The 27,756-nt window shown below is 37.9% G+C and overlaps 1 protein-coding gene across 8 annotated transcripts in view; it reads left to right on the top strand.

The window, feature by feature from the left end:
• Nucleotides 1–3,899: 3,899 nt before the first annotated feature.
• The window catches only part of PHF3 (PHD finger protein 3), a 45,670-nt gene continuing 21,813 nt past the window's right edge, over nucleotides 3,900–27,756 (top strand). The window contains exons 1-5 of one of the 8 annotated variants that reach the window (XM_030447158.1): nucleotides 11,658–11,740; nucleotides 16,466–16,603; nucleotides 18,371–18,445; nucleotides 18,708–18,872; nucleotides 20,066–21,881. In XM_030447158.1, the coding sequence (XP_030303018.1) occupies nucleotides 18,728–18,872; nucleotides 20,066–21,881 (1,961 nt within the window). In that variant the 5' untranslated portion in view covers nucleotides 11,658–11,740; nucleotides 16,466–16,603; nucleotides 18,371–18,445; nucleotides 18,708–18,727. The other 7 variants (XM_030447160.1, XM_030447159.1, XM_030447156.1 and 4 more) reach the window with 7 other exon arrangements.

The raw sequence follows: 27,756 nt of genomic DNA, 5'->3' as shown, positions 1-27,756 counted from the left end.
GTAGGCAACTGCCCAGACTAGTCTGGGGGATAAGTCTCAAATATCTGATTTGTACTAGCTATCATAGTTTGTTTTCCTGTAGCCCTCCAAAAATTCAAAGTTTTTTTTTCTTTTTTTTCTGTCTTACACAAATCTCTGCAAATAATTGCAACTCCACATAGCGTTCTGGAATAAAATGTCTTTTTTTCAGTCTTGAACTTGTGTATTCCATTGGATAATTCTTATCAGTAGCTTGTAGCTTCTGTCTGTTTCAACTCTATTAAAATCTCCTCTTTGTCTTTCCTGCAACCAGTGGTTAAACATCCTGTGTCTTCAGAACCTTGCCTTTGTTTGCCAAGATGTATTATTAATTTTAAAAGACACAGTCCCCTTTCCCCTGTGGAACTGAGTTATCTGCTGCTTTCCAGAGCATGGCATGCAGCTGCTGTTTGATCCAACCACTGGCAGCTAACGAGCCTTCAGTGGGGAAAAAGAATGATCTTTACTGGTGGCATGTGGCTAAAAGGGAACATTACAGCTTCTGTACCAGCTAAAGCAAGGAAAGATGGGCAATGAAAGGAAAAAGTGTCAAAACCAGAGATTCTTAAGAAACACATCTACATTTTCAGTGTGGGGATAGAAAATTTTATATTATTGGCTGTTACTATTCTGCATTTAAAAAAGTAAACCAGTTCTTATTACAATAAGTAGATCTGAAGAACTAAGTTTTAAATTTTGCTAAGAATACTAGTTCATAGTAATTTACATCTAACAGGCTTCAAATGAGCTAACTATGGAGCTTCCTGAACCATAGATATTGGCCAATACTGGGTATTGTGAACAGCCGGTCTGCTGTTTACCCTGAGAAAAATAATGGTAAATGTGGCATGAAAGGCAGTTATCTGATTATTAAGATATGCAAATATAGTATTTATGAGTTTTCAGAAAACAGGGAGCAGGAAAAAGTAAGCTTGCTCTGTGTTGTAAAGTAAGGAGATAAAATGCAACTGCTACTGTAGCATATATACTTAAATTTTGTCTAATTCTGCTTTGGATAACATTCTAAGAGGTTATGTAATTCCCAAAATCAGTGCAACTCATGGGCTTTAAAATAATTTAGATCAAGTACCTTGAGAAAATTCAGACATACTCAGCCAAAAAAAAAAAAAAAAAGTGAAACTTTGCTTGAGTAGTTATTGGCCAACTAATACAATGTATCTCAGCTTTTGACAGTAGTAAATCCTACCCTGTAGCATGGGAGAAAACCTGTTAGCCTGCTACCAGACACAGTAATTTCTTTATCCAGTTAAGTGTATGGAGCAATCTAACTATTTTCTATACTTTATCAACTGGAAACAGGAAACATAGTGATTTAGACTGAAAAGCAAGCCATGTTTAAGGCCAGTATGATATCTGAGTACCTACAGCATATTTTCAAAAATGTAGTTTAGAAAAGGGCAGGGAAAGGCTGTAAAGAAAATAATTCAGGAACCTCTTGGAAAGAGTTGTGTCTGAAAATAGACTTGAAACTGTAAGCAAAGAATCTGCATTCTGCTGCTTTCTATTGTGTTCAGGGCAATAGTAGACTATTTCCTGAAAATAAACAGGTTGCTTTCCAAGGGAAACAACTTACAAGATCTGGGCTATTACCAAGTAGCTCATGTGTAAAAGGACAACATGATAAAAACATTGCCAGCAGAGATAGCAGACAGTGCAGTTGTAATTGTGTATAGCTGATCTGTCATTTTATATACAAAGATCCCTGTAATACCTATTAAATTGTCCATTGTGGCTTGCTTTTTTTATTTTTTATTTTTTTCTTTAAATTAAACCACAACACAGGTGCTACAGGGAGGCAGGCACACACACTATGTACGTGACAGGCAGTTGTGAGTATAAAGGGACTGGCTTAGCATGGGTCATGGAAAAAGAGACGTATACAAACCCTACCAAACTCAGATGGGCCACTGGAGTTCTGCAGCTTTGGCAGAAAAAAGGAACTGAATAGGGTAATGATCAGTGACTAGTAGTGCTTTTCCTGCTGCTTGTGACAAAAGCATTGAGATCAAAGGGCTAGAGGGCTGAAAAACTTATGCAATTCAAATGTGTTTAACTGAATTTCACTTCAAACAGTAATTTAATTTCTTAGTATAATGTTGACAATATAGCAGAGGTTTAGTGCCCTGTTGAAAGACTGTGCATAAAAAGCATTTGAAGAAAATGATGCAAACAGCCCTGTAGCTCAGGTCTGTGCCGTCATAAGAACAAAATAATTTTTAATGATGTTTGCTTGAAAATGAGAGAGAATGTTTCAAATTGGGAAAGCGCAGGAAGAAAACTGAAAAAAACGCTTGCAGTGATTTTCATTAATTTGATTTTAAAAGGACAGGGAGAAAAAAATTCAACTGGGTTAAAAACTATGCTCTGCTTCAAAGGTGCTACTATGTTGTTGCAACTATGCTATGTAACAGCTGAAAATGTCACACTGTTACCATGCCTACAGTTTAAAGGTTTCTGATTGGTGGTAGCAAGAGAAGCATTTAATGTATTTCAGACTTCACAGTACCACAGGAAGCCTTAGAGAACATGGATCTCAACAGACTCAAAGCGGACTGCAAAAAGGAAACTGAAAGAAACCCAATCCATTACAGCTCCCTCATCTTTTTGTAATTCTTTTCCCCTGATATAATGAAATGTTTGCATTTCTTTACATATTATATGGAGTATGGAAAGACAGTGTTAAAATACAGACATTCAGAAGATAATTCTAAATTTGTTTTTTAGAATAAGTTTTTTTTGGTGTTTTTTTTTTTCCTGTGTATTCAGGTTAAAGCTCGGTATAGGCAACAACCCCTCAGCCCTGCAATTTACACTAGCGATCAGGCTAAAGAAGCCTAATGGTGTGCTGCATTTAACTAATGTTGTAATGCAAATCAGAGAGTCTTTTTCTTAGATAACATGACAGAGACTAAACTACTCCGAGTTCTCGTGTCCTGAGAAACTGACATCACAAAAGTCCCTTCAGTGTGGATTTGCGTGAATATGGGTACCTGTAGCACACACAGAGAAGGTGCTACTGGAGAAAGGCCAAGGAGAAAATGCATGTGCTGAGAGGCAGTGTGAAACATGTCTCCTCGGGGCTGACAGGCTCTGGAGACTGTTCCTGTCCAACCTGCATTAAACTGGTGAACCGGCACATCGAGAGCTGAAGGAACCTGCCTACGGCCACCGGAGCACACGAAAAACTGTCAGGGAGCAGGTTGTGTAACGCTGACTACACCAAGGACGGTGGCAGCTGCTCCTTGCAGACAAAGGCCACAGAGTTCTATCCGCCCCCGTCGGAGCGGCGCTGGGAAGGCCACACTGCACTGGAGCTGCGATCTGCTGCCTCTTGGCCCACGGGGGTCAGGGAAAAACCCGCAGTGCTGGTCCTGCCCCCGACCACCTTCCACCCACCGCAGGCCGAGGCCTGGCGGGTGTCCTACGCGGCCGCGCAGCTGCGGACTCGGGGCCGCCCCCAGGCACTTTTCATTGATTCGGCCCCTAACCCTTGCGAAGGTGCCGTGAGCGCCCCGGGTGAGCCCCGGAGGCCGGCTCCGGTGACAGAGCGTTCGTGGGGCCTAAAGCGGCAGGGGGCCTTAAGCGCAATTCGGTCACGAAGCGGCAGGCCTCGCCGAGAAGAACCCTCAGGCGGCACGACGCCTTTGGATCACCTCTCACCCCTCCCTCCGCCCCACGGTCAGGCCCGGCACAGCTCGGTCAGGCCCTCCCCGGGGTCTCGCTCCCTTCAGCCCCCCGCCCGGCCCGGCCCTGCCCGGCGCCTGCGCAGCACCGTGCCCGCGCACCGCCCGCCCCGGGGAACAGCTCCGTCACGTGAGCGGCAGGGCCCGGCGACGCGCTGCTCGCCTGACGCCGCGGGGACGCGCCTACGGGGCAGCGGGCACGCGGCCGGCACCGCGAGCCGAGCTGACCCAGGCCGAGCCGGGCCGGGCCAGGCCGGGATAACCTGGGCCGGGGGAGCCCGCACGCACCCCCGCACCCACAGGCTGCGCGCGCCGCCCTCTCTCCTTTCGACGCGGCCGCCGCGTCCTCCCTTCCGCGGCTCCGGGGCAGCGCTGGGCGGCGGAGCAGGGTGAGTTACTGCCGCCGGGCCGCGCCGCGGGCAGGGCAGGTAAAGGGGGAAGGGTGCGAGGGGTGGAAGGGGCCCTCCGCGCCGCCTAGCCTCGCCCCTGCCTTCGCCGGGGGCGCGGCGGGCGGCCGGGCAGGGCCAGGCTGGGCCTTCTGCGGCGGCGGCGGGGCCGCGGCTTGGCTCGGCCTGGCCTGGCCTGGCGGCGGGGCCAAGCACGACGGGTCGGCCCGGGCGGGACGCGGCCCGCTTCCACCGCGACGCGCCGACACGGACAGGCGCGGAGGAGGCAGCGTCGCCGTGTCCCTTGTGCAGAGGGCAGCCCTTGGTCTGGCTGCCTGCCCGGGGAGCGCTCCCCGGCCAAGCCCCGGCTGCTCCGCTCCTCCCGGGCTCGGCCCCGCGGCGCCGACCTTGCGGAGGCTGCGCTCCTTCGGCCCCGGCCCGGCTGCGTCCCGGGGTCCTCGTCCTACCGCCTGACATGGCGCTCTTGCCCCGGCCTCTGTGCCTGCGGCGGCCTCTCCCGTCCCCGCCCTCCCTGGGCGTCCGTGCTGGGCCTTGCCGCAGGCTCCCTGCCTGGAGCCGTGCTGCTGCCGGCTGTTCGCATGGCCTTCCCGGCCCCGCGACTGTGAGGTCTTGGCCCTTCTTGGCAGTGCTTGTGCCTTCTCACTTCTTGAGCCGCAGATGCCTTCTTGCCCCATACAAACGTGAGGAACAAACACCAATTTAGTCCCTGCTGTTCTTCCTGCTATTGGTCTGACCTGTTCCGGGCTCCTCCTCCCGTCTCTCAAACTTAGCATCATCAACAATTTCTGTGTTTAACTCTTGTGTATAGTACCCACTGTAGGAAGTTTAGAAGAAAATTTAGTGGCACCCAGGGGATTCAGTGGCCCGGTGGCATCTCCAGATTCTGTTCTTGGATGAGATGCTTTTTTTTTAAGGCAACGTATCCAAGCTTCTACTGGAATGCAGATAGTATCTGTAAATCTTTAAAGAGCCATTGCTCATGTGGTTGTGAATGTGCTTTATATATAGGTTGCAGAATGGAGACCTGTTACAGCCATTAGGTGAGGGGTTGGAAGAAGAGCATTCTGTGCAAGTGTAGGCTGAGTACTTGCCTGTGGAATGAAGCATAAAAGTGGGGAAGAGGAGACAGAGCATGGGCTGACAGCAGCTGTGCTATACAAATGTTAGTTGTGTTGTCTTTTATGTGGCTGTTCAACTATTATCTATTTTCTAAGCTGTTGCTTTAATAAAAATGGATGCTGCTGTTGCTAAGCCATGGAAATACTGTGGGATTGAGTTTAAGGATGATAAATATATGGAATTACTTTGACACCACTAATTAGTGCCTTATTTTACTTAAAAAATTAATCTGTTAAAGGTTTGAGACACATTTGGATTTGGAAAAACTGGGTTTTCTATTTCTTGGAATAATTTAACTTGGGTCTTTGCAGTTATTGCATCACCCACAATTAAACTGGTTCTCAGCTTTCTTTTTGCTTTACCAAGTAGCTGCTGTGCTTAGTTTCTGTAGTTAACTTTAAAAACTATACGTATATATATATATATGTAGTTCTGAACACCTAGGCTTTTTTTCAGTTGTCATTGCTTGTTAATCAGTTATTCAGTTTTTATGTTCATTTTACATTTGCAGATCTTTGTGGCACAGAAGTACAATGCAAGTGTATTTGCTAGATCTGATTCAGTTTAGTTAACTGAAGTAGTTCAATGCAGTGATAAGGTGTTTCAGAGAAAGCAAAAGCTCTAAAAACTCTGTAAATACTGTCTGCCCTACTTCTGTGAACTCCTTTTAGGAGGCTTAGCTCTCCATCGGAAGTTCTACTCATGTTGTGCAAAGAACTGAGATGTTATATGCTGTATGACATGTTTTTAGCTGTTATTTTAATTGAAAGTTTGCATTTAAAAATAAGGCCGACAACTCAGTTTTCCCTGATCAACTTCAATGTTGTCAAATCAAAGTCTTAAAAATACTAAGCAGACATGGATTTGTACAGAACAATGAATTGTTTTACCATAAAGTTCTGGCATATCTTGTTAGAAACTTCTTTTTTTATTGGGAATGGAATATTTTTGAAAGGTATGAAGAAGCAATAGCAAAGTCTACTTAATTGGTTTATGGATGTTCATTATATAGAAGCAAAAATTGAAAAAATAAAGACAGATTGTGAAATTTGCCTGAGTGGTATCCGTGTAGCTGCATGGTGGATAGTGTATTTCTGTAGGAAACTTAATGAGGCTTATCCATTGAGCTTCTTTTTCTGGAAACAAACAACCCAAAACCAAACCAAACCCAAACATACAACCAAAAACCAACCAAAAAAATTCCCCACCCAGATTCTAATGTGTGTTTCCAGATTGTTGCTGACATGCTGACAATTTCAAAAGATATTACAAATTATATTTTTCTCCCTTGGGTGACTGACAAATAGTTAGTTAACCTGTTACACAGCTTTACAATTATACTTTCTTCAAGCTGAGAATACGTGAAATAATTTTTGAGGAACTTGAAGGTGGAAAATAGTGGAAGAGCACAGCAGTATTGATGCAAAAATAAACTGTTCTTGTCTTTTCAGGGAAATGTCTCTTGGTAGTAAACTTACAAATTCGAGGATACATAAAGTGATAGAGAAATGAATAAAATTGTGTATGATCTTTGTAACAACACAACTTTTACTGCAGTAAAAGTACTTTGTGTCTTTTGTAGCTGTAAAATGGGGTTGAGGAATGTGTTATTTTGAGGAGTGGTTACTCTGTTTTAAAGAAAACTGGTAAGTTGGTTTTCAGTGATAAATCTACGATTAAGAAAAGGTTATACTTTTTTTACTTATACCTTTGCTGCATTTTATTGTCCTCTAATTAAAGCCTTTGCTTGAAATTCACTTCTGTTTCCTGCTCAGTGAAATGAGGCACAGTTCTGGCTGATGAATGTAATTCTTCTGGGTAGTGAAAGTTTAATATATTAAGAAAATATCTTGAGCTGTCAGCCCTTCTTTCAAACACTTTGTTAGGAAGTAGTAAGGGATCTGCTGTGTCAGTGAGGGGAGAAGCATATACCTTCATGTTATAGATAGATTTTGGTATGTGGTTATTATTTGATGTCTCTGACTATTGATATTTCAGTAGCAGGGTGATAAGATTTGGGTCAATTTATGTCTGAAGACTTTAAGGTGGTTGGAACAAAAACTAGTACAGAAGAGCTGGTTGAAAATGAATTAAATGATCAGATTTACATTTCTTGTTCTGTGACTGTCTCAAGGCATTGGTTTTGTTGCCAGTACAAGTTTAATCTTAAATGAGAAATTAAAGTAATAAGTAGGGGATTGAAATAAGGTAACAGGTGGCATATGGTTACTTAAAGGTTGATGTTTCTAGCATATAGCTTTGCCAGTGTACCTGGCCCTCCTTTACAGAAATGCTGGTGTTTCAAATAAATCTGTTGAGTACTTGTTACTGTCAGGCAGGTCTTTGACAGTGTCCTGTTTGATGGAAGATGAGTGAAGGAGATCAAATCTGATTCTGCTGAAAGGCTGAAGCTCAGCTAGCAATATTCTGTGAAACTACTGTATGATTTTTTAGAGAAAGGACATTGAAATTTTCTTCTCTTCAACATTTCTGAATACGTTTTTATGGCTGTATAGAAATTAATATTCTCATAAATCAAATTCCTTGTCCTGTCAAAAAAAGTTTTGTCTGTTAATTTAGTTCTTGAAGGTTCCCCTAGATGATGAGATTTGGGCTGATATGAAGCAGGGCAGTAAGCACACTGGTGTGAGTTGTGAAGACGTGCTTTTTCTCTTTAACTGGGTTGGTTTTAATAATGGATCATGTCATAATGAAATATTTTAGTTGGTGGGTGACCTCTGTGAGTACCTATTGTTGCAGTGGCAGGCTGATGGAAACAAGTCAGTCTCAGAAGTGCAGTGTACTTCATTTAAGGAATTGAGGAGAATACTCTCTAGACCCTTAAATTTTCTTAATAGTAAGATCTCATTGCAGCCACATTCCTGTATCTTGCTGTACTTTGCTTTGATGCTTCAGGAACCAGAGGATGGGATAAGTTTCATAGCTGTCCAGACGGATAATGGCTGGGATTTCCACCACAGTCATTCGCTTCTTTGCCTTGTTCATGAACACTCTTCACTGGTTCTCCATACATGCTTTGCGTATTCTGGTGTGTCTAATTAACTACCCTGTAGGAAAACACTTGTAAATTATAGTGCAGTGGGAGTACACGTGGTATGTGCAATTTTGCTGAGGGTGATGTCAAGCTACTTGCTTTTAGGGTTCAAGGGGAGGACACAGCTGTGTTCCAGGGGAACAATACATTCCTCCACCCATCAGTCGGTTATTTTTGGAAATAAGTGACCATGAAAAACTTAACTGTATTTTTACCTATGCCTCTGGATCTTTTTCCTGGTGTTCGAAGTGTTTCCAGTGCAAAATAAACATTGACAATTCATGTGCTTCAGGCATTGTGTAAGGGAAGAATTTTTGTTGTTTTTGTAGCAACTGTTTCTAGCAATCTGCTGCTTGTTCTAAATGGCTGCATGGTGGTCTTGCAAAACAAACAACCAAAAAAACCCAACCTCCCCCCCACCCAAAAAAAAAAAAAAAAAAAAGTAGTCACATTAATGAAAATAGAGGTTAAAATTTCCCAACAGTGATATATTTTTAATGTAGAGGTCATTCCTATTTTCGTCATAGCAATATTTGAGTAATAGTTATATAAGTTCTCCCCCTGTCCAGAAAAAACTTGAGATACATTGTACACATGTTCAAAGCCCCTGCCACTTATTGGGTGCAAAAGGTTTGTTACAATAATTTATGGGTATTCTATTACAGTGTCATTGTGACTTTTTAATATATGGATTCATCATCATTTTATCCTGTCCTTTTGTGCTTGTGTGATGCTAATATGAAAAAAAACCCTGTCATTGCAAAAAAGTGTTTTTAAGTCTTGGATAATGGCATCTGTAATTTTTCTCTTTCTTTGAGCCACATCCACTCACACAGTTTATTTTGTATAGTATCAGATTATTGTTACTACATGGCATAATAAAAATACATTGTACAGTGCAGGATAGCTCTTCCTCACTTGAGTTTGCTGCTTCATTTGTTGCCAAATTTGGAAATTACTTTGAAAACTGTAAAGTGTGGAGTACTGTAGGTGCTAGTTGGTATCATGTATACAAAGATGCACTGCATTGCTTGATAAGAATAGTTCATTTTTGGTGTAGAGAGATTTCAAATTTTAACATACTTGCTCGCTATAAGACTGTTACCTACTTATTAAATGCACCCTATGTGTCCCGACTTCTTGCTTGCTGTTTCATTAGAAGGACCTTGTGTATTAGATTGTTTTGTCATGGTTACCATGCAGATACTTTACAGACACCATGCACAACAAAGTCAAAATGCCAAACTTGACCATTCTTGTCTTCTGAGCTACCCTCAGAAGGAAGAAATTCTGCCATGATTTAAAAACAAAACCAAAAACAAACAAAAAAACCCCACAAAAAAACCCACAAAACATTTTTCTTGCTCACCCATATTGCTTACCTGTAGTTTTTGTAGTCCTGTGACATAAAATAAATTACATAGATAGGCTAGGATTTTCTCTTTTGATGATCAGGAGTCTTATTAACATGTATAAGGAATTATACTTACTGTTCTAGTCAGCATGAGTTAGTACTGGATTTATCAGCAATGGATTGCTGGAATAGGGATGTAGAAAGTAATTCAAATACTACAAACTCTAAATCTCCCTTCTTTCATTTTCTTTTATTAATATGCTCATTCAAAAAAAAAAACCAACCCAAAAAAACAAAAACCAAAAAAACAAAACCCCAAACCAAACTAACAAATGAAAAAAGAAGCAAACCAAAAAAAGAACCCAACCTCCTCTCTAGTGTGTGGGAGGAGGACGATGAAGGAAGGAGTGTGTGAGAATGTATGTCCTTTTTCTGTTTCCAAAAGCTTGAATGGCTTGGTGTGTGCCAAACCTGGTCTCCCAGACTTTCCTGTAGGCCAGATTAATCATGGTTGGAAAAGACCTCTAAGATCACCATTTCCAGCCCCCTTCCCTCCCTATTTAGTATTATCTGCAAATGTACTGAGGATGCACAGAATCCCCTCATCTGTTCAACAAGACCAGCCCCAAAACTGAGCTCTAGGGAACACCACTGGTGACTGTCTGTCACCTGGATTTAGCTCCATTCACTAGAACTCTCTGGGCTTGGCCATGCAGCCAGTTTTTAACCCAGTGAGGAGTACACCTGTCTGTGCCATGAGCCACCAGCTTCTCTTGGAGAATGCTGTGGGAGGCATTAGCAAAGGCTTTAAAAAAGTCCAGGCAGACAACATCCACAGCCTTTCCCTCGTCCATGCTTGTCACCTGGTCATAGAGTGAGATCAAGTTGGTCAAGCAGGACCTACTCTACTCCATTTTCCTTGCCTCTGTGACCATATTTATTATGATTATCTTTCTCCACTCTTCAGTATTTGTTAATGATAAACTTCTGAAGCAACATTTTGCTGACTTTTTTTTTCCATTCTCTTGTGTAGTTCTACATTCTTACTCTGCTGCATTAGTTGTATTTCTGCTATATTGCAAATAAGTGATGTAGAAAATAGGAAAATCCTTCTTGTAAAATGTAGGTGTCATCCTTGAACAGAGTTCCTTAAGTTTTAACTTATTCAAATAGATGTTTTGAAAAGGTTTCTGGCCCAGAATTCTCATATACTTAATATCAGATTTTCATATAAAATTTCTCTAACTTTATTTAATGTAATGATAGGTAAAAAATAACAGAGATAAGACTTTACTGCTTGAAATATTTACTTGCTATGAAGTACTTGATAATTCCTTTATGAACAGAAGTGTAGTCCTTTTAATTTTGGGCCTAGTACGGCAAGGTCCTTATCCTTCTCAGCTCCATTGATCTTAGTAGAAGCTGATCTTACATTTTATACCTAAAGATAAAGAAAAATGTGTGCACACAGTACTGCTAGCCAGGTTCACTTACTTCCTTCTCCCTCTGTTGTCCCACCCTCTTGGGTTGGTTAAGATTTTAAAAAAATTAAGAAAAGAGGTGTTTCAGTTAATCCTTTTTATAAACACTATAGAAGTGGCAGCACACTGATGCTGATAGTGGAGTTAATGTAGAGTTAGCATGGGATTTCTTTCAAAGTTAATCAGAGAATTTTTTTTATTCACAGTGGGCCATACTAAGCCATAAGCAGATATACATTTTTTATGTTACAGTCTAAAATACCTTAAGAATTCTTTAGGTGTTTTACAATTTGTAGCTTATTTTCTTATGGTATTTTTCTTGTCTTTCTATAGGGCTGAAAGACACACAGGATTCTTCATGGATATAGTTGATACATTTAACCATTTAATTCCTACTGAACACTTAGATGATGCCCTATTTCTAGGATCCAACCTGGAGAATGAAGTCTGTGAGGATTTTAGTACAAGTCAAAATATCTTAGAGGATTCGCTGAAGAACATGCTCAGCAGTAAGGATCCTATGCTAGGATCTGCAAGTGCCCAGTTCTGTTTGCCTGTTTTGGATAGCAATGATCCCAATTTCCAGATGCCTTGTTCAACAGGTAAATCTTACAATTTTTAAGATTACAATTTAAAATATAGTTATAGTTTAGTACCAACCCTTTTTTGCAATGTAGAAATAATAATTTAGGATTTCTGCCTCCTTTCTGCCCTTTTTGATGCACTGCTTATGTGCCTGGCATGTAAACTTTGTCTTGACTTATACTAAATAAATCAAAGCTTTAATTGGGAATAATTTACCCATTGTCAAGACAAAACCTAAATTTCTTCTGCCTCAGATTAGGAGCCTTCCTCTATTGTTGTGCCACTAAGTTAAGAAGAACTGCACGTAGTTTTCTTTTTGCTACTTCAATAGAACACTGAGGAAATCCTTAATGTTTGGTTTTGGGTTTTTTTTTTTCTGTAGTCCATTTCCTTATACTTTTTTGTCTCTTATGCAACAAACAAAATTGTATCACTCTTAATGTGCATACCACTATAGAATGTACACAGTTAAACCAAATTCGTCCTCTAAATTTTTTTATTTCTTTCTGGTAAAACAGTAATGTAGATTCTTGTTTCACACTGCATCCTGCATCTTGTGTTTCCCCCGGTAAACCTATACTGCATTTAAAATTTTTTAATTAACTCATAGGGTACAGCTGAGTATTTTGCAAATTATGGAGAGACTTTGGGGGCTTTTTGGCACACTAGTTGGATACTTCTACAAGTCATCAGCGATGCAGTTAATAAGACTATTGATACCTAAATAATGACAGCAAATTCTTAAGATTGCTGTCCATTAAAATAAGTGAGCAAATTTACATGATCTGCTCCATAACCCTGCCAAACACAGGGTGACAGGCCTGTAGTTTCCTGGGTCCTCCTTTTGTCCCATTTTGTGGATTGGTGTGACATTCACCAACTTCCAGTCATTTGGGACCTCCCCAGTCAGCCAGGACTGTTGGTAAATGGCTTGGTGAGCTCTTCTGCCAGCTCCCTCATCACCCTGGGGTGGATCCCGTCTGGTCCCATAGACTTGTGAGGATCCAAGTGGCTCTGCAAGTCGCAAGCTGTTCCCTCCAGGATTACAGGGGAGCTACTCAGCTGCTTATTTCTCTTTACAAGCCCCAGAAGCAGCTGTCCTCAGGACAATCTATCTTACTGTTGAAAACTGAGGTAAAGAAAGTGTTAAATACCTCAACCTTTTCCTCATCTTTGGTAATGATGTTTTCCCCCATGTCCAACAAATAATGGAGGTTTTCCCTGCCCCTCCTTTTGCTGATGATCCATCTGTAGAAAGATGTTTTGTTATCCTTAGTGAAAGTGGCAAGATTGAGTTCAAATCATACCTTCGTCTTTCTAATTTTCTTTCAACATCACCTAACTATATTCCTAAACTCTTCCTGAGTAGACAGCCCTTTTTTCCAGTCTCCCATCTTGCAACTGTGCAAGATGTGTGTTGTTACTGGGTAAATTATTAGATTAATAATTGATATTAGGTATAAAATAAGATAAGTAAGAAACCTATACAAAGGCTGTTTTTTCCAGACAGTATGCAGGAAAGTTCATTTCTTCAACGACATCAATTTGTCTAAAAAAGAAAAAAGCATAACTCTCCTCACAGAACTGATATGTCATACAGAATGATGTATGGTAATAGAAGAGTTGGTCATTGGCTTTTCTCTTAGCTTTTTTCTGGGCTTAGAATTGTGCCTATTTTAATAAGGTTTTACTAGGTTTGGGTACATTTGTTATCTATTTATGTGAAGCAGGGCCAGGCCTAGGAAATACTGAAATGGTAGATAGTGTTGTTTCTTACAGTCTCGATTTCATTCCTGAAGAAAAGAGTTATTTTTTTCCAGAAGCACAGATTTATTTACCCTTTTCCAGTTTAAAACCATTACCCTATATCCTGGGTCAACAAGCACTGCTAAAAAATCTTTCCCTGTCTTTCTTAGAGGACCTATTTAATTATTGAAAGGCTGCTATAAGGTCTCTCTGGAGCCTTCTCCAGGCTGAACAGCCCTAGCACTCTCAGCCTTTCTTCATAGAAGAGGTGATCCATCATCCCTCAGATCATTTTTTGTGGTCCTCTTCTGGACCCACTTCACTGGGTCCATGTGTTTCTTGTACTAAGCCTCTCATAGTCAGCAATATTGCTGCATAACAGATAGCAAGGAACATGAGCATGGGTGTCTGGTGCCTATTATCAGTACTAGTAAAACACATACCAGTGAACCAAATAACCAACATTCATACTAAACTGGAGTTTCTTACTATTTTGAATTATGTAGCTTTTCAGGATGTCATCTTTTGGGGTAGTTTATAATACATATAACAGGGTTAATGGGATTTGAATTGCATATCATCTAGAGACATTTCTGGATTTAATAATAAAATAAAACTTTTTATCAATTTCATTTATGGGTATGTTGATCAAATCAGTTATTTCTAATAAATGATGAAGACTGACCCAGTAAGAGTGTACAACTGGTGCTGGGAACATCTTTTTCCTGTCCATCACAATTGTCCGTGGGAAAGTGTTTTCCCCCAGGTGGAGTCTGTTTAGCCTAGTCTGCTAGTTTTAGCCTGTGTTTTCCTGAGGACTGTTGAAAGCAGCATTGCCTCTCCTGAAATCATGATCCCTTGCTGTATCTTTGAAATGAAGCCAATTGTTCTGACTACAAATACTTCTTTTCTTTAGCTAGTGTCTTGTCTGGCCATTTCACACTCCTCATGAAAGCCAAATGTACACAGGTTTTTACTCCTGCATATGAAGTAATTTCAAATGTAACCTTCAAATTGCAAACCAAAATTGGGTATACAGTTGTTTCTTTCAGTTTTCTTACCTCCTTATGCCTTCCTTCCTCTGAGGTGTCATTGTGAACAGTTGCACAGTGTCTTGTGACTAGGGCAGTAACTTTCCTGTATAAAATTCAATTTTATTATAGTGGCATTATATTGAAAACTTAGAGAATGTTTATTTTGCATACTTCATTGTTTGACCAGTTTTCCCCATTTTAGATCCTTCTGAAGACTTTTAGTTATTTATTCCTTTGGGTCAGTTTAATGGAGTTTTATAGATAGAGAGAAGTTGGATCTTTAGTAGGATTTGCAAGTCAGTTTATGTATTTATAAATTACAGAGATAATCTAAAGGATTTCTTAATAAAATAAATAAAATAATAAAATTATTTTATTTTATTTTATTTTATTTAAAGTGCTTGGTTTGTTGCTTTTTTTTTTTACTTCATTGTTGGAATTTGTGCTGGAATTATGAGAAGCCATAAATCGATGACACTGCTGTAACGTGACTCCATCTTTTCTTATAATGGGGATTCAGTTATCTGACAAGAGACATACTGTATTAGGTTTATTTTTCCTAATTAATTTTCATATGTTTTTGTTCTAAAGACAGGAAAAATTCCTCTTTACAATTTAGATGTTAATGGAGAATGGGAGTAAATGTTTAGTTAGTATTTCATATGGTACTTACTGTCATTCTTTTCTGCACTAGGCAGTCAGTGCAAGTTACTTGCAGGTAAAATCTGTTAAAGAGGTTACAGGCTTACAGGAGAATTTTCATAAAAGATTGGAATTTGGTGTTTTCTTATGTAAGTTATATAATAATGCCCTCATTTCTTTTGAAAAGTTTTTTTTTTTTCTAATGAGCATTTTTTTTTTGTTTTCTTGAACATATGCATTGCAATTGTCAATAGGAAAATTGTCTTAGGGCTTACCTAGATATGTGTTAGTTACTGCTTTGGGCTGTTACAGTTCTTTTCATTGAAGCATAATGTTACATTTCTATGTTCTCATCTGCATGCAACAGGAGACATTTTAGAACATTCAACTACTTCCATATAACTTATAATGCTTGTAGAATTAAAATATGGAATCTGCCACGGACTTGTGCAGTCCTGCTGCTAGCATAATTTAGGTGGACTTAGCATTTACAGCAACACAAAGCAGCAGTAACAGTGGTGTTCTGTTCTGTGTAGTTAGCTAAGATTATGAAAATCAGGGCTAACATTTACAGAAAATAAATTTATGTCTACACTTGAGGTTTACCTTGACCAGTGTGCCAAAAACCTGCATAATTTTTGCTGAAGATAATCAAGGGAAGACTTACATTAATAAAGGTAACAATACATAAATGTCAAAGATTTTGATGATGTTTCTAGTGCTATTTTCTTCTCTTGTCTCTCCCCACAGCAAATAAGGCTTGTTTTCCTCAATTTTACACTGATGAAGAATTAAAAAACTGTCGTGCTTTGATTATAACTCACAGAAAATTTTACTTCAAGTTTGCATGTAAACTACTTTTACTGTATGTTATGTTGTTATTTTATAACATATAAAAAGGAGTCTATTGCACAGCAAAGTAGTTTGGAAATTTAAATACTTATCAAATAATGGAAAGACTCAAAATACTAAGTTGAAGGTGCTTCTTCCAGTGTCATTGTGTTGAATGGGATTCATATTTTCCTTATTTTCAACTTGTTCAGTTATATACTGGTCTACACCTTTTCTGATCATATTGGTTTGTTTTCTTTATTTTTTCCTTTTGTCTTCTATCCTTTTGTCTTATTTTTTTGTTTTTATTACTGAGCTAATTGTTAGATATTTATTACAAAGATCATATATATCTCTTAAGTTCTGTTTTCGCTTTTGTTGTTTTACTTTTCCCAGTGATGGTTCTCTACCTCCTCTTCCCTTTCATAATTTAATTTCCTAGTGTCCTCTGTACCTATTACTATTCTCTGTCACTTTTTCTCTTCCCAGCAGGGTCTGTGTCCAATGCTTCTCATCCGAGGGCCTCATGGGGCTGTACTAGCCGAGTTATAGCTCAGGTGGTTTGAAATTAGCAAGATTCTGTGCTTCAGACTCTTCTGTAAAATTAGTGCTACAGCACAGAGTCTTGTAAGTATGAAAATACTTTAATTCAAATATTCAAACTGTCAATAGTAGATAGGAGATTGAACAAATTAAATAACTTGAACGAGAACATAGTAAAAATTGATGGCAACCCTGAAATCTGCTCCAGAGCTGTTTTGAGTAGTTTTTATTTGCCATGCTAACTTCAGTGGCTTAGTAGTTTAGTTCTGTGCTGAAAAAAGAAGAGGATCTGAAAGCAGTTTCCTTTGTCACAGTCTGTTCTCAAACAGTGGTTCCACATTTTGCAGGAACGCTTCTGAATGAGAACACTAATATTGAAGTGCAGAGCTGTTGGGAGGACACAGTCTTTCAGAACATGAGAATGAGCAGGCAGAGGGTGAGGGTCCACTTCATTCAATTTTCTATCTTGTACAATGGCCAGCGTTTAGATGTTTAGGAGAAAATAAACAGGGCAGCTGCTATGTCATTTGTTTGCCAGTGTGTCCTTTTTCCCAGTGTGTGGCTAAGAGGAAGTGATTAAGGACCATTTGGATGAGTGGAGTAAGACCAGCATTATCAGTCCCTTGCAGCTTGTGTTGATATCTGTGTATGTATGTAAACATGCACAGGCATAAAGGTGGCTACATGGATTAATATGCAAAAGCTGCCACTGTTTTCAAGAAATGTATTTTTCCTGTAATCTTATGTATATAGTGCAGGAAGTACAAATTGTGGTTAAAATAAAATGAGAAACAATAAATACCCAGCTCAATAAACTCCTAGCTTTCTGGAGAAAGACTGGAAACCACTAATTAGTAATTAGTCCAGAGTGCCAATTACCTGGTGCCAAGGTCAGCCTTCCTTAAGAGGCTGTTTAAAATCTTTCTAATGTTAGAACTTTAAAAGTAGCAGGTGGTTTGGTTGGAGTATTTTTTTTTAATTCTTCATGGCAGGCAATTGTGGACTGGATTACAGTCTTGATAGGCTTGGTTACTTATCACTGTTTGGCTTTAGCAGTGTTTTACAACTTCCAATTTTTGTTTTTTTAAAGGTATGCTCATTGCAGTGCCTTTGCAAGAGCATTTTCTTTTTTTTTAAGTTGCAGTAACATCAGACTTGAAAATGAGTGGGAATTGTTGGATTTTGTTTTTTGGAGAGTCTGAAATTCTAACAGTTTGTAATTTCTGTTAACTTCTTATTTTGAGTTCTAAGATAAATTTAGTAATTTAAATCAGTTTTAAGTAAGCAATTGTTAGAAATTTTTAGATATTTTTGTAATGATAATTTATCTTTAAAATGCTTTAGTTGGGTGTCTGAGTAGTGAAAAATAAGTGTACTTACTTGTTTGGAGTCTGTAGTATTTGTTAGAGCCTCCTATCTGTTTTGTAAAATCCCTTGGGTGCTTGGCTTGATCTCACAGATTTCGCATCCCACAGGGACCAGGATTCATTAATCAGACATAGGATCTTTGGATAGGAGAGGCTACTATTGCAGAACCAAACTTAGAGAAGGTGAAGAGAATGGTTGGTACAGTGGCCTGACTGCCTCTGAAACCTATTTTCATGAGCAACTTCTGAGATCCTTCTAAGGTTAGTGGAGGATAGGAGTGTGACAAAGACAGCATTCTCTGACTCTCCTGGGAGACTAGTGCATGCTGCACCCAATGCTCTTCAAAAATGGGGTTGCAGATACAGATATGTGGGTGGGATATAGGGATTTAAAACTGTATCGTTTGAGAAAATTGTGATTTTAAAGTCTTTGCACTTCCGGATCAGCTCTTTCTGCTGTTTACCGTTCTTCACTTTTTCTTAGGTGGGAAGGGACAGTGAGGGACAGCTGATCCTCTAAGACTGGGGACCTTCCTGTGGCAAAAAAACCAATAAAAATGTGAGTCCACTAAAAAGCTATAAGGACTGTCTACAGAAATTTTAAGCTTTGGGTGATAGCTTCTTTTACACTGATACTGCCTCACATGGGAGTTTTCTGTCTTGCATTTCTTCATTTTCCCCAATTTTTTTTGTTTTCAGATGGCAAATTAATTTATTTTCCCTGTCGCTTCCCCTGTTTTGCTCAGCATTACAACTGCAACATTTTTTATAATTTTGAATTTTAGACTATTGTTTGTTTTGTTTGGTTTTTTTTTTTGCAGTTATTGGTCTTGATGATATTATGGATGAAGAAGGAGTTAAAGAGGGTGGTAATGACACCATTGATGATGATGAGCTTGTTTTACCTAACAGGAATTTGAGGAGTCGTTGTGAAGAAACATCATCATTCACCTCACCAAGAAAATCACCACGTTTAATGGCACAAGGTGATAATTCAATAGATTGTATTTTTGCACATTTCAAGTAATTTGAATTTTTATGATCACACCCCCTCAATTTTCATAAATTTGAAGTAAAGCTTTGCTATTTCATTGTTTGAATTCAAGTACTGGCACTTGTTTTTTATACACTGGAGCTAGAAGCTGACATTGTAGAGTACTACTAAGTTTGAATTGATCTTTGATAAATCTATATTGTTGTCCTTATAACCCGTGGTCCTTAAACTAATTTTTGAGATTTTGATCCTTTTCTATGCACCGGATCAGCACTGTGGTTCTTCACCAAAAATGCATGTTTTTTTGCAAACAACATTGGAATATTAGGTCAGGATGTCTCTTTATTTCCAACTAAAATGTTAATGAAATTTATTTTTATTTGTGTACTTTCTTCTTTTTATTTTAAATTAGGTTTTAGTAATTGCAGTCATAAACTCTTTTTGTTATCATATCTCAATATGCTTAATGAGTATTTTAATAAATTATTTACATTCTTTGTGGTAGCTAATTGAGTATGGTTAGGGTTTTTCTAACTTGTTGAACAGTTGGAGTTATTGACAGCTCTGCTATTTTCCCCTGTAGAGTAGGCTGAATTAAAAAGAGAAAATTACTTAATAGAGAAATCACAATTTAGATAAGCCTGTGGTAAGTATGCTTTTTAAAAGGCTTATGGTATCTTGTTTAGAAAATGCAAGAGATGTCACGTGAGAATCTGACTGCATTTCAAATTCATATACAGTGTTCTCTGAAAGCTTTGTAAACTCCACAGTTATACTTCTAATCAGAGTATAACTTATTGTGCAATTTTTACTAGAGGTCAAAAAAGCTGAGTGGTGGAATAAAGTAGAGTGGAATTTGTCTTTTTTATCATCACTTCTGTTTTTTTTATATTCAGAACTTTATAGTCATTGGAGTAGTAAGATTTTACATCTAAACTGGGGTCATGTAAAATTGAAATGCAAATAATTGATAACATTTTAAAATAGGCAGCTGTTTTTCTGTTTCTGTTTTGGGCTTTTTTTTTTGTAATGTTTTTTTTTGTTTTGTTTTGTTTTTTGCTTTGTTTTTTGTTTTTGTGTTAAGTTCTCTTTTGTCTAGTAAGCTAGATCAGTTCTGTTTTTGGTGTGGTATTTGTAAAGAAAAAATTCCATTATAGCTGAGACATTTTCTTCTTCTTTTCCTAGAATCAGTACGGAGTTTGCGACAGAGCACTTTAGCCAAGCGTTCAAATGTTGCACCTGTTGTTAGTAACAAGAAATCATCTGTAAAAGGTGGATCGGCTCCAAAACCTGGACAGAAACAAGAGAAAAGTCCAGCTAAAGAGACAGATTTTGCTGCACCCCTGAAAACAGAACAGCCTAAAGATGTAAGGCGCAGTACAAGGCGATCAGGACAGACTGAAGGAGCCACAGCAGCAGTAACAGCATCCCAAAGTAATACAAAGTGTCTTGCTGGTCCTGAAGAGGTAGATGAAAAGTCTGAAAACCTTGAGCAGGCAAAAGTTGAGGAAACATCTCAAGAGTTAAGTTGTGCTAATTTAGCAGGAGCCTGTTCTCCATTTCCTGAAGAAACAAAGGAAATAACAGAGGTTGAAACAAAGGCTGAATCTGGGGATGTTGATTCAGTTTGTTCGGCATCTGCATATACTGAAGTTACAGTTACAGTACAGAATGAAGCAAATGATGTGATTGATTCAATGGGCTCTGAAACTTCTTCAGCAGAAAAGACTGAAAATAAAACAGAGGAACTGCAGAGAACAGAAGAGCATAATCAAAGTGTGGTAACTGGAAAAGCTGATGATCCATTTAGTGCTTTTGCGAGTCCGAGTGAAACTTGTGAGACCTTCCTGAATTTGTCCAGCTCTGTAGAGGAAGTAGTTGATTGTAATTTAGGTTCCTACAATGTGGAAGTTCCTGATGAAAATACATTGTCAGTAAAGGAGTGTGGAACAGAACCTGTAGATGATACCAAGGGAGTGGAGAAAACTGAAACTTCATCTGAGAAATTATTGGACAGTGTAGAGATTGATAATGAAGACTTGAAAAGCAAAGAGTTTACTTCTGCTGACCCAGGGCTTTTAGAAAGCCCTGTTCTTGACCAAACAATCCAGGATGTACAGCAGCAGATCAGCAGTACTAAAATAGAAGGCCCCGAGCCACCAAAATTTCAGGATGATGATAAACAAGTTAGCATTTCATCAAAATGTGAAAAGAACATTAAGTCCAGGCATAGTAAATCTATAATACAGAGTAAGCAAAATCTAACTGCAGGTATTCAACAGAAATCAGGTACAGTGCAACCAGAAATAACACGTTCAAAACCAAGAGCTGGTCTTACTGTTTCAGGTCTTCACAGTCCATCTTCAGTAAGTCTGAAGCGGAATGCGGATGAGCAAGAGAGTCATCAGCATCCAAATAACCCAGTTAAAATTAGGAAAAAACAATCTGATCTGGTTTTAAAAGCCAAAACCAGTGTTTCAGGAGTGACTGTAAAAAAGCAGTCAAATGCAATGCTGAAGAAAATACCCCGAGTCCATGCTTCTGGGCAGGTACAGAAATCATCAATTCAAAGAACAAGTGAGAAATCTCCTACTCATCAAAGCTGTTCTAAAGACACCCACCACTCTGTTCACTTATTTTCAGGGCACATTTCTAATCTTGGTCAGAAGCAAGCCCAGGGTCAGAAACACCACTTTGCCACTCTGATAAAAACAAATAGTTCCACAAAGGAAGAGGCAGAGACAAAAGATACCCAAGCAGTAGAACATCTGAAGGAGGATGAGAAAGAAAAAAATAAAGGAAAAAGAACTGATAAGAATCTCCAACCTCGACAGAGAAGAAGTAGCAAAAGTCTTTCAGTTGATGAACCTCCATTGTTCATTCCAGATAATATTTCAACTGTTAAACGGGAAGGCTTGGAACATAGCCCTGCCAGTGAAAGCAAAAATGTTTGGGTGCCCAGCAAGCAATGTGGCTTTTGCAGAAAGCCACATGGCAACAGGTGTGTGTGGTTTTGTGTCTGAGGAGTTTATTGTTGGTCTAAGAAGATAACTTTTTTTTTAGTTTCCTATCTTACAATATGTTTCATACTGCTGGTACCTAAACAATAAGGCAAAGCCTTATAATGAAAGCCTGTTACACTGTTGATTAATTTTTTTTTTATATAGGACGTTAGAAACCAGTTTAACAAAAAATCTTACTAGTAATGTTCATATTAGTACGTGCTTTGAATGTGTAATTCTCTTATGCTGTTAAAATATGTACTTTAAACTTGGCTTCTTTTTCATAGAAAAGCAATAAGACTAAGTCTGTGTTCCACATTATTTCCCTCTTTCCAGAAGCATCTTAAATTGAAGGATTGCCAACAATGAAAAAATCAAATAGTTGTTCATATGTGACTTCATATGTTAGAGATGTGATTCTAATACCTAGAGATTCAGAGTTGTTTGTATCTTCTGGGTTTTTTTTGTTTTTTTTTTAATTTTTAAATTTTTTATTTATATTTTATTTATTTTAATTTTAATTTTTTAAAATTTATTTTTATTTCATTTTCAATTTGTATAGCTGTTCTGTTTCTATGAGGCTTTTATGAGGCTTTTATGTAACAGGAATAATAAAATTAGTTGGGGAGGTAGGAGGAAGATCCCTCTCCAAAAAAAAGAAGTATAAAACTTCCATGTGAGCATATCTGAAATTGCCTTTAATTAAAGTTATTGATGAGGTTGCATATGAATAATATCTCTCTTTGACAAAAGTTACACTTCTACACTGTCAATGAATGGAGAAGGACTGTTGGGCTCCACTAATGAACTGCAGGTTGAAAAAAAGGAATTCCTTTATCTTCACTTCTTATTTCTAGATTGAATATTGAAGTATTTTTCTTTTTTAGTCGCAGTTCTACTAGCCAGCTTCTGTTTTGTTTTTTCACATTTGAAGTTGAATATGTTTCTGATAGTTACATGAAAGAAACTTTTAACAGTAGTTTTCAGTGAGTAGTTTAGTACAGTGAGTACCCTGTGTATCAGAGTGAAATATGGAACAATTGCTTTTGGTGCCTGCAGTTTTTATAGCATTCATTTGTATCTCGGATGAGCCCACGTGAGTCCTACTGACTTACTATATCATATTTGAAAAACAAATACATGACATTAACTTACTGTGTAGCTGTAGCAACTGCATCAGTGTGGCCTATTAAAAGGATTAATGCTATTTTGTTTGCTTGGTGAGAATTACCAGTTTGAAGGGGCACTCAGACTTAGTTCCTTGTGTTTATTATTTTGTTGGGGTTTTTTGTTTGTTTTTTAAATCCTTCAATTGTTTTAAGTCTCTACCATTTGTGCATCTATAATAGTGTTTAATTTTATAGAGTTTGCATTTCCTTATTTTTTTATCATCTCATAACTAGTCTGCTTCATGATATGCAAATGATTCTGTGGATATTTTAAAAGCATTAGATGCATGTTTGAGTTTTAAACTGCCGCATACCTGTTAAAAACTGAGATTTGTGTTGAAGTCTTCCTGATTTATTTTTTCTAAGATTTGAAATATCCTATGGGTTTTCTTGTTCTGAATGTCTTACTAGAGTACAGAAAGGCTTGATTTTTATTTATTAAATAGATGTAACCAATACTGGGAAGACAGAGCAGGGAGGCACAACTAGATTTACCTAGTTTATTTTATAAAGTAATGCTACAGAAGGTACACGTACTATGTGTATCCTGTTGATGTAGCATTAAATGCAACAAATCAGTTTTGCGTTGCCAGCTCTTAACTGCTGCTGGACAAATAGTATAATTTTGGCATCACCAGATGAGGTTGGATTGAGGGAACCCATGAATTACCACAAATGGTGTTTTATGGTTATTCTCAACTTTGTAATGTTAGTCTTAAAGGTATTTTTTTTGTTTGATTTGTTTTAATAATATGTCAATGTTACTAAACTGTTAACCCAATCAGCAGTTTCAGTGGAAAAAGATAAAATTCTCTAAAGGCAGAAAAATATGTAGTTTATAAACACATAATTCTTGTATATAGAATGTGACTGACACTTACTAGTACCAAGCCTTGTGCTTAGTAGTAGAAGACTTAAAACAGTCAATCCAGCATTGTCACTGTTCTAAAAATCAAAGTTTCATTTTGCTCAAGTTACTTTTATTTTGTATTTGTGTGCTGCAAATATGAACTCTTAAACCTTTTAGGTTCACTCGATGTCACTAAGATCCAAGGGGAAGCAAAACTTTTATCTGGAGTGCCATGGCATTTTTGTCTTGTTATTGTTGCAAAAACAAGAAAGCGTTTTCATTACAGTGCAAAAACTTATATATGATAATTTTCACTTTTATCACTTGGAAAAACATAAAAAGTATCAAAATCTGACTATAGTGATATGTTGAGGGGTTTTTTTTGGTAGTATGTTGTGGATTATCTTTCAAGGAATTTTTGTTTCCCTTTTATAATAGTCTTGCAGGCCAGCTTATTTTTTTATTATTATTATTTTTTTAACTTCGTTATATAGGAGAAAGGAGAAGCTGAGAAACAAATACTGTCAAATAACACTAAGTGCAAAAAGTGTCAAAGGCAGAGAGCTAAGATATGAAACAATATTTGTGTTCCTATCCTGCTCTGTGATTATCTGAACTTCGGGAAGGCTTTTCAGTGCTACAGTACAAATTACTTTTAGAAAAAAGTTCAACTGAAATTGCAGCTCTGTGTTGGAAAATAATATGCATAAGAGCTTTACAATATGTCATGTTAATGTACACATTTAGGATTGAGTCTGCAAAGTAGTAGTCTCTTGAACACATTTTTTTTCTCTTCCTTATAATAAATGCAAAGCCTTCCACCTGTTAAGGTAATATTAAGCTTGGAAAAAGATAATGTGTGGAGATGATTTCATCAGCCTTGTTTGTGCACAGAATCCCCAAAGGAGAGAGAGTACTTACTTGGGCCCCCCAGAGCCCAATGTGCTTTCTAGAAGAACAGCAGAAGGAGGATAGTACATGTGTGTTGTTTTATTTCAAAAGCAGCACCTGCCAAATGGAGTCAGTTTATATCTTTAGGAATACTTGACATAAATGGCTGACCAACTTTAATGTCCAATATGCTTACCTGGTACTGCAGTTACACTGGATTTGGTTGGGAAAGGAGAAATCCTTTTTTACAAACATGTGACTTGCATGATCAAAAAAGTTAACAAATTATAACTTGTCTTGCTTTGTAAGAGGCATGTCTGTTTTTTTCTGTTGATAGACTTTAGTTCTTAGGCACCGGAGCTTTCAAGAGCAAATATTCATGCTCTGTTTTCCACTTACCTGGTGCTTATAAACTGGAACCAACATAGCTGATTTGTATTTTAGATCTTCATGACCCAGAAAGTGGGTGGTCAGTCTTTGGTTTTAGGACTGTTTCAGTCAGTTTGTTTGATGTATTGTTTTGTTATTTTTTGATTATTTAGAGATCTATCTTTGCAACATAACTGAAACAAAGTTGTTCTTCTGTATGAAAATGAAACCCTGTTTTTCTGAGCCAGTGAGATAATTACATTGTAACATTCCTCATTGAATAATTTCCAGCACCTCTGAAACATTTTTTTTTCAGTGGGAAGTTATAATTATTGCTGTTGCTCATAGTATTGTTCTCAATTTGTTCGAATTTGCTGTTGTGTTCCTCTATAAATAATATTATAAATGGCAACTAATTGGAAATTGCAGAAGTTGGTTTAGCTAAGATACAGTATCCTGATCTCTTGCGTAAACGGAGTCAACTAAAAAAATTCTGCACAACTCGTAATTGAGAAAATTACTTTGGCTTCTAGGTGAAAATTAAAAATTAAGTGTTTCCTATAGTAAAGATTACTAGGGCACTGGTTTTTTTTTTTTTCTTGAAGAGTGCTAATACTTAAGTAAAGTATTTTGGAACCAGGTTATTATATAATTTTTACAGCCAAAGGGAGTGGTTGAGGAAGGAAATGAAAGCTTCAAGTGTATAGAACTGTTACGTGTGCGTGTTTTTTTAAGGGTAGATGCATATACAGCAAATGAATAATGGTGACAACATTCTTTAGAAGAACTGTTAATCAGAATTACTGTAATTATGAAGCCTTAGTTCTAGTACATAGTCTTTGAATAGTATGAGTATGTGAAACTGCAGATTTTGTAAGATGTCACCAATTTACAGTTGTGGATGATGCTTTTAAGGTTTTTTGCATCTGTTATTTTTTTCTTTCCACTGTGAAAAGTTTTTTAAGATTAAAAGCTGTCATGCTTGTGCAGCTACAGCTGAAGAAAAACTGAATGACACTTTAAACAAAATACCATTGTCGTGTATAATTAAAGAATTGAAGAACTCCATTTTATATTGACAGGTGTACCTTTTTATTAGTAATTTTTTACTGCTGCAGTATTGCTGAGATTATTACTAATACCAGTACCATTAGGGAATTATGAGTAAATTGTGTGTAAAGAGATCTGCTGATAGTGTTACTTTGAAGAGAGGGTTCTTTTTTCTAGAAGATCAAAACCTGAAAAATCGTGTCACGTGTGGTGGACTTGTCCGAAAACCAAAAAAGAGAAACTGCTTGTGTATATGTGCTCTGACAAGGCAGTGATGCAAAATTTTTTTTGGCAAGCTCATTTCACTTTCAAATGAGCCCACGCTACTTCACAGATGTGGAATGTGGGCTCTGCTAAAGCTGCCATGAATATGTGGCTAAGGCACAGGTGAAATGTTAACACAAATGTTCATACAGAGGATTGGTGAACAGTGCCAGTAATGGAGAGGGAGGGGCAGAAATACAGATAAAGGACATACTTTAAATCCCTAAAGTCCTTAGAGTGTTGTTAAAAACTTGTCTTAGGTGAATTTAGTGTTATGGTGTAATTTTGAATAGTTTTAAGTTTTGCCATTTTATTTTTTTTGTTAAGATTTGAGTCCTGTAGCAGAGTTTTCCCTATGCTATGTATTATGAATACAAAGGACTAAATTGTAGCACTTAAATAAACTATTTTCTGTGATTGTCACTGGAGTAATACACTATTGGTTAATCTTAAAAAGCTGATTACTGGCCCACAATGAACCATTCTGACAGCTCCCAATTTTTTGTTTTTTATTTTACTCAGAAGTATAGCTTGATAACAAACAGTTTTGTTAATAAGGTATTTTTTGCCCATTTTACTTGTAAAATCTTGTTTCAGAGTAATTGATTCCTATGGAAATCTGTTTATGGTACATAAGATGAATGTATATTAATTAATTTTAAAAGGTAGCCTGTATATGTTGCAAATAAATCATCCAGTGCTGAGTTTTTCATCTAACAGATAAATTTAACTTACTGCAAATAACACACTGATATCTCCCAGTCCTAAGAGAAACTGTTCAAGGTTTGTATTACTTGCTCTCTTTTTTTTTACATCTAATTCTTTCTGACTTAAAGGTACATCATTTCATGCCGATGTGTGGATTGCCAAGAGGATTCTTTTACAGGAGTGAAACAATGACATAGTCTATGCAAAGGTTCTAATGAACTGTAGTATTGTCTGCTGTCACCTGTCAGGTCTTTTTAGATTTTTCTTGAACAAAATGTAGTGTTATTATAATGTCCAGTGAAAGCTATTCTATTACTGAATGTGGCATGATTTAATATTTTAAAACAAATTTTTCTTTCTCTTGCAGCTTTACATCTTACAACAGCCTTACAACATGGGTAAAACTCCTGCACTTCAAACTTGAAGCAGTCTGCTGTCAGAAACTTTGCTGTTTTAATAGTCCAAGATATCCTCACCAGATATCCTCACCAGTCACAACTCTGGCAGCTGTGCAAGAGGACATTCTTGATTCTTCAAGACAGGCTTCAGTTTCCTTTGACTACTCTTTTTAGT

Source organism: Calypte anna, chromosome 3 (assembly GCF_003957555.1).
Source record: "Calypte anna isolate BGI_N300 chromosome 3, bCalAnn1_v1.p, whole genome shotgun sequence".
Lineage (NCBI taxonomy): Eukaryota > Metazoa > Chordata > Aves > Apodiformes > Trochilidae > Calypte > Calypte anna.
This window is presented reverse-complemented; position numbering and strand designations above follow the sequence as displayed.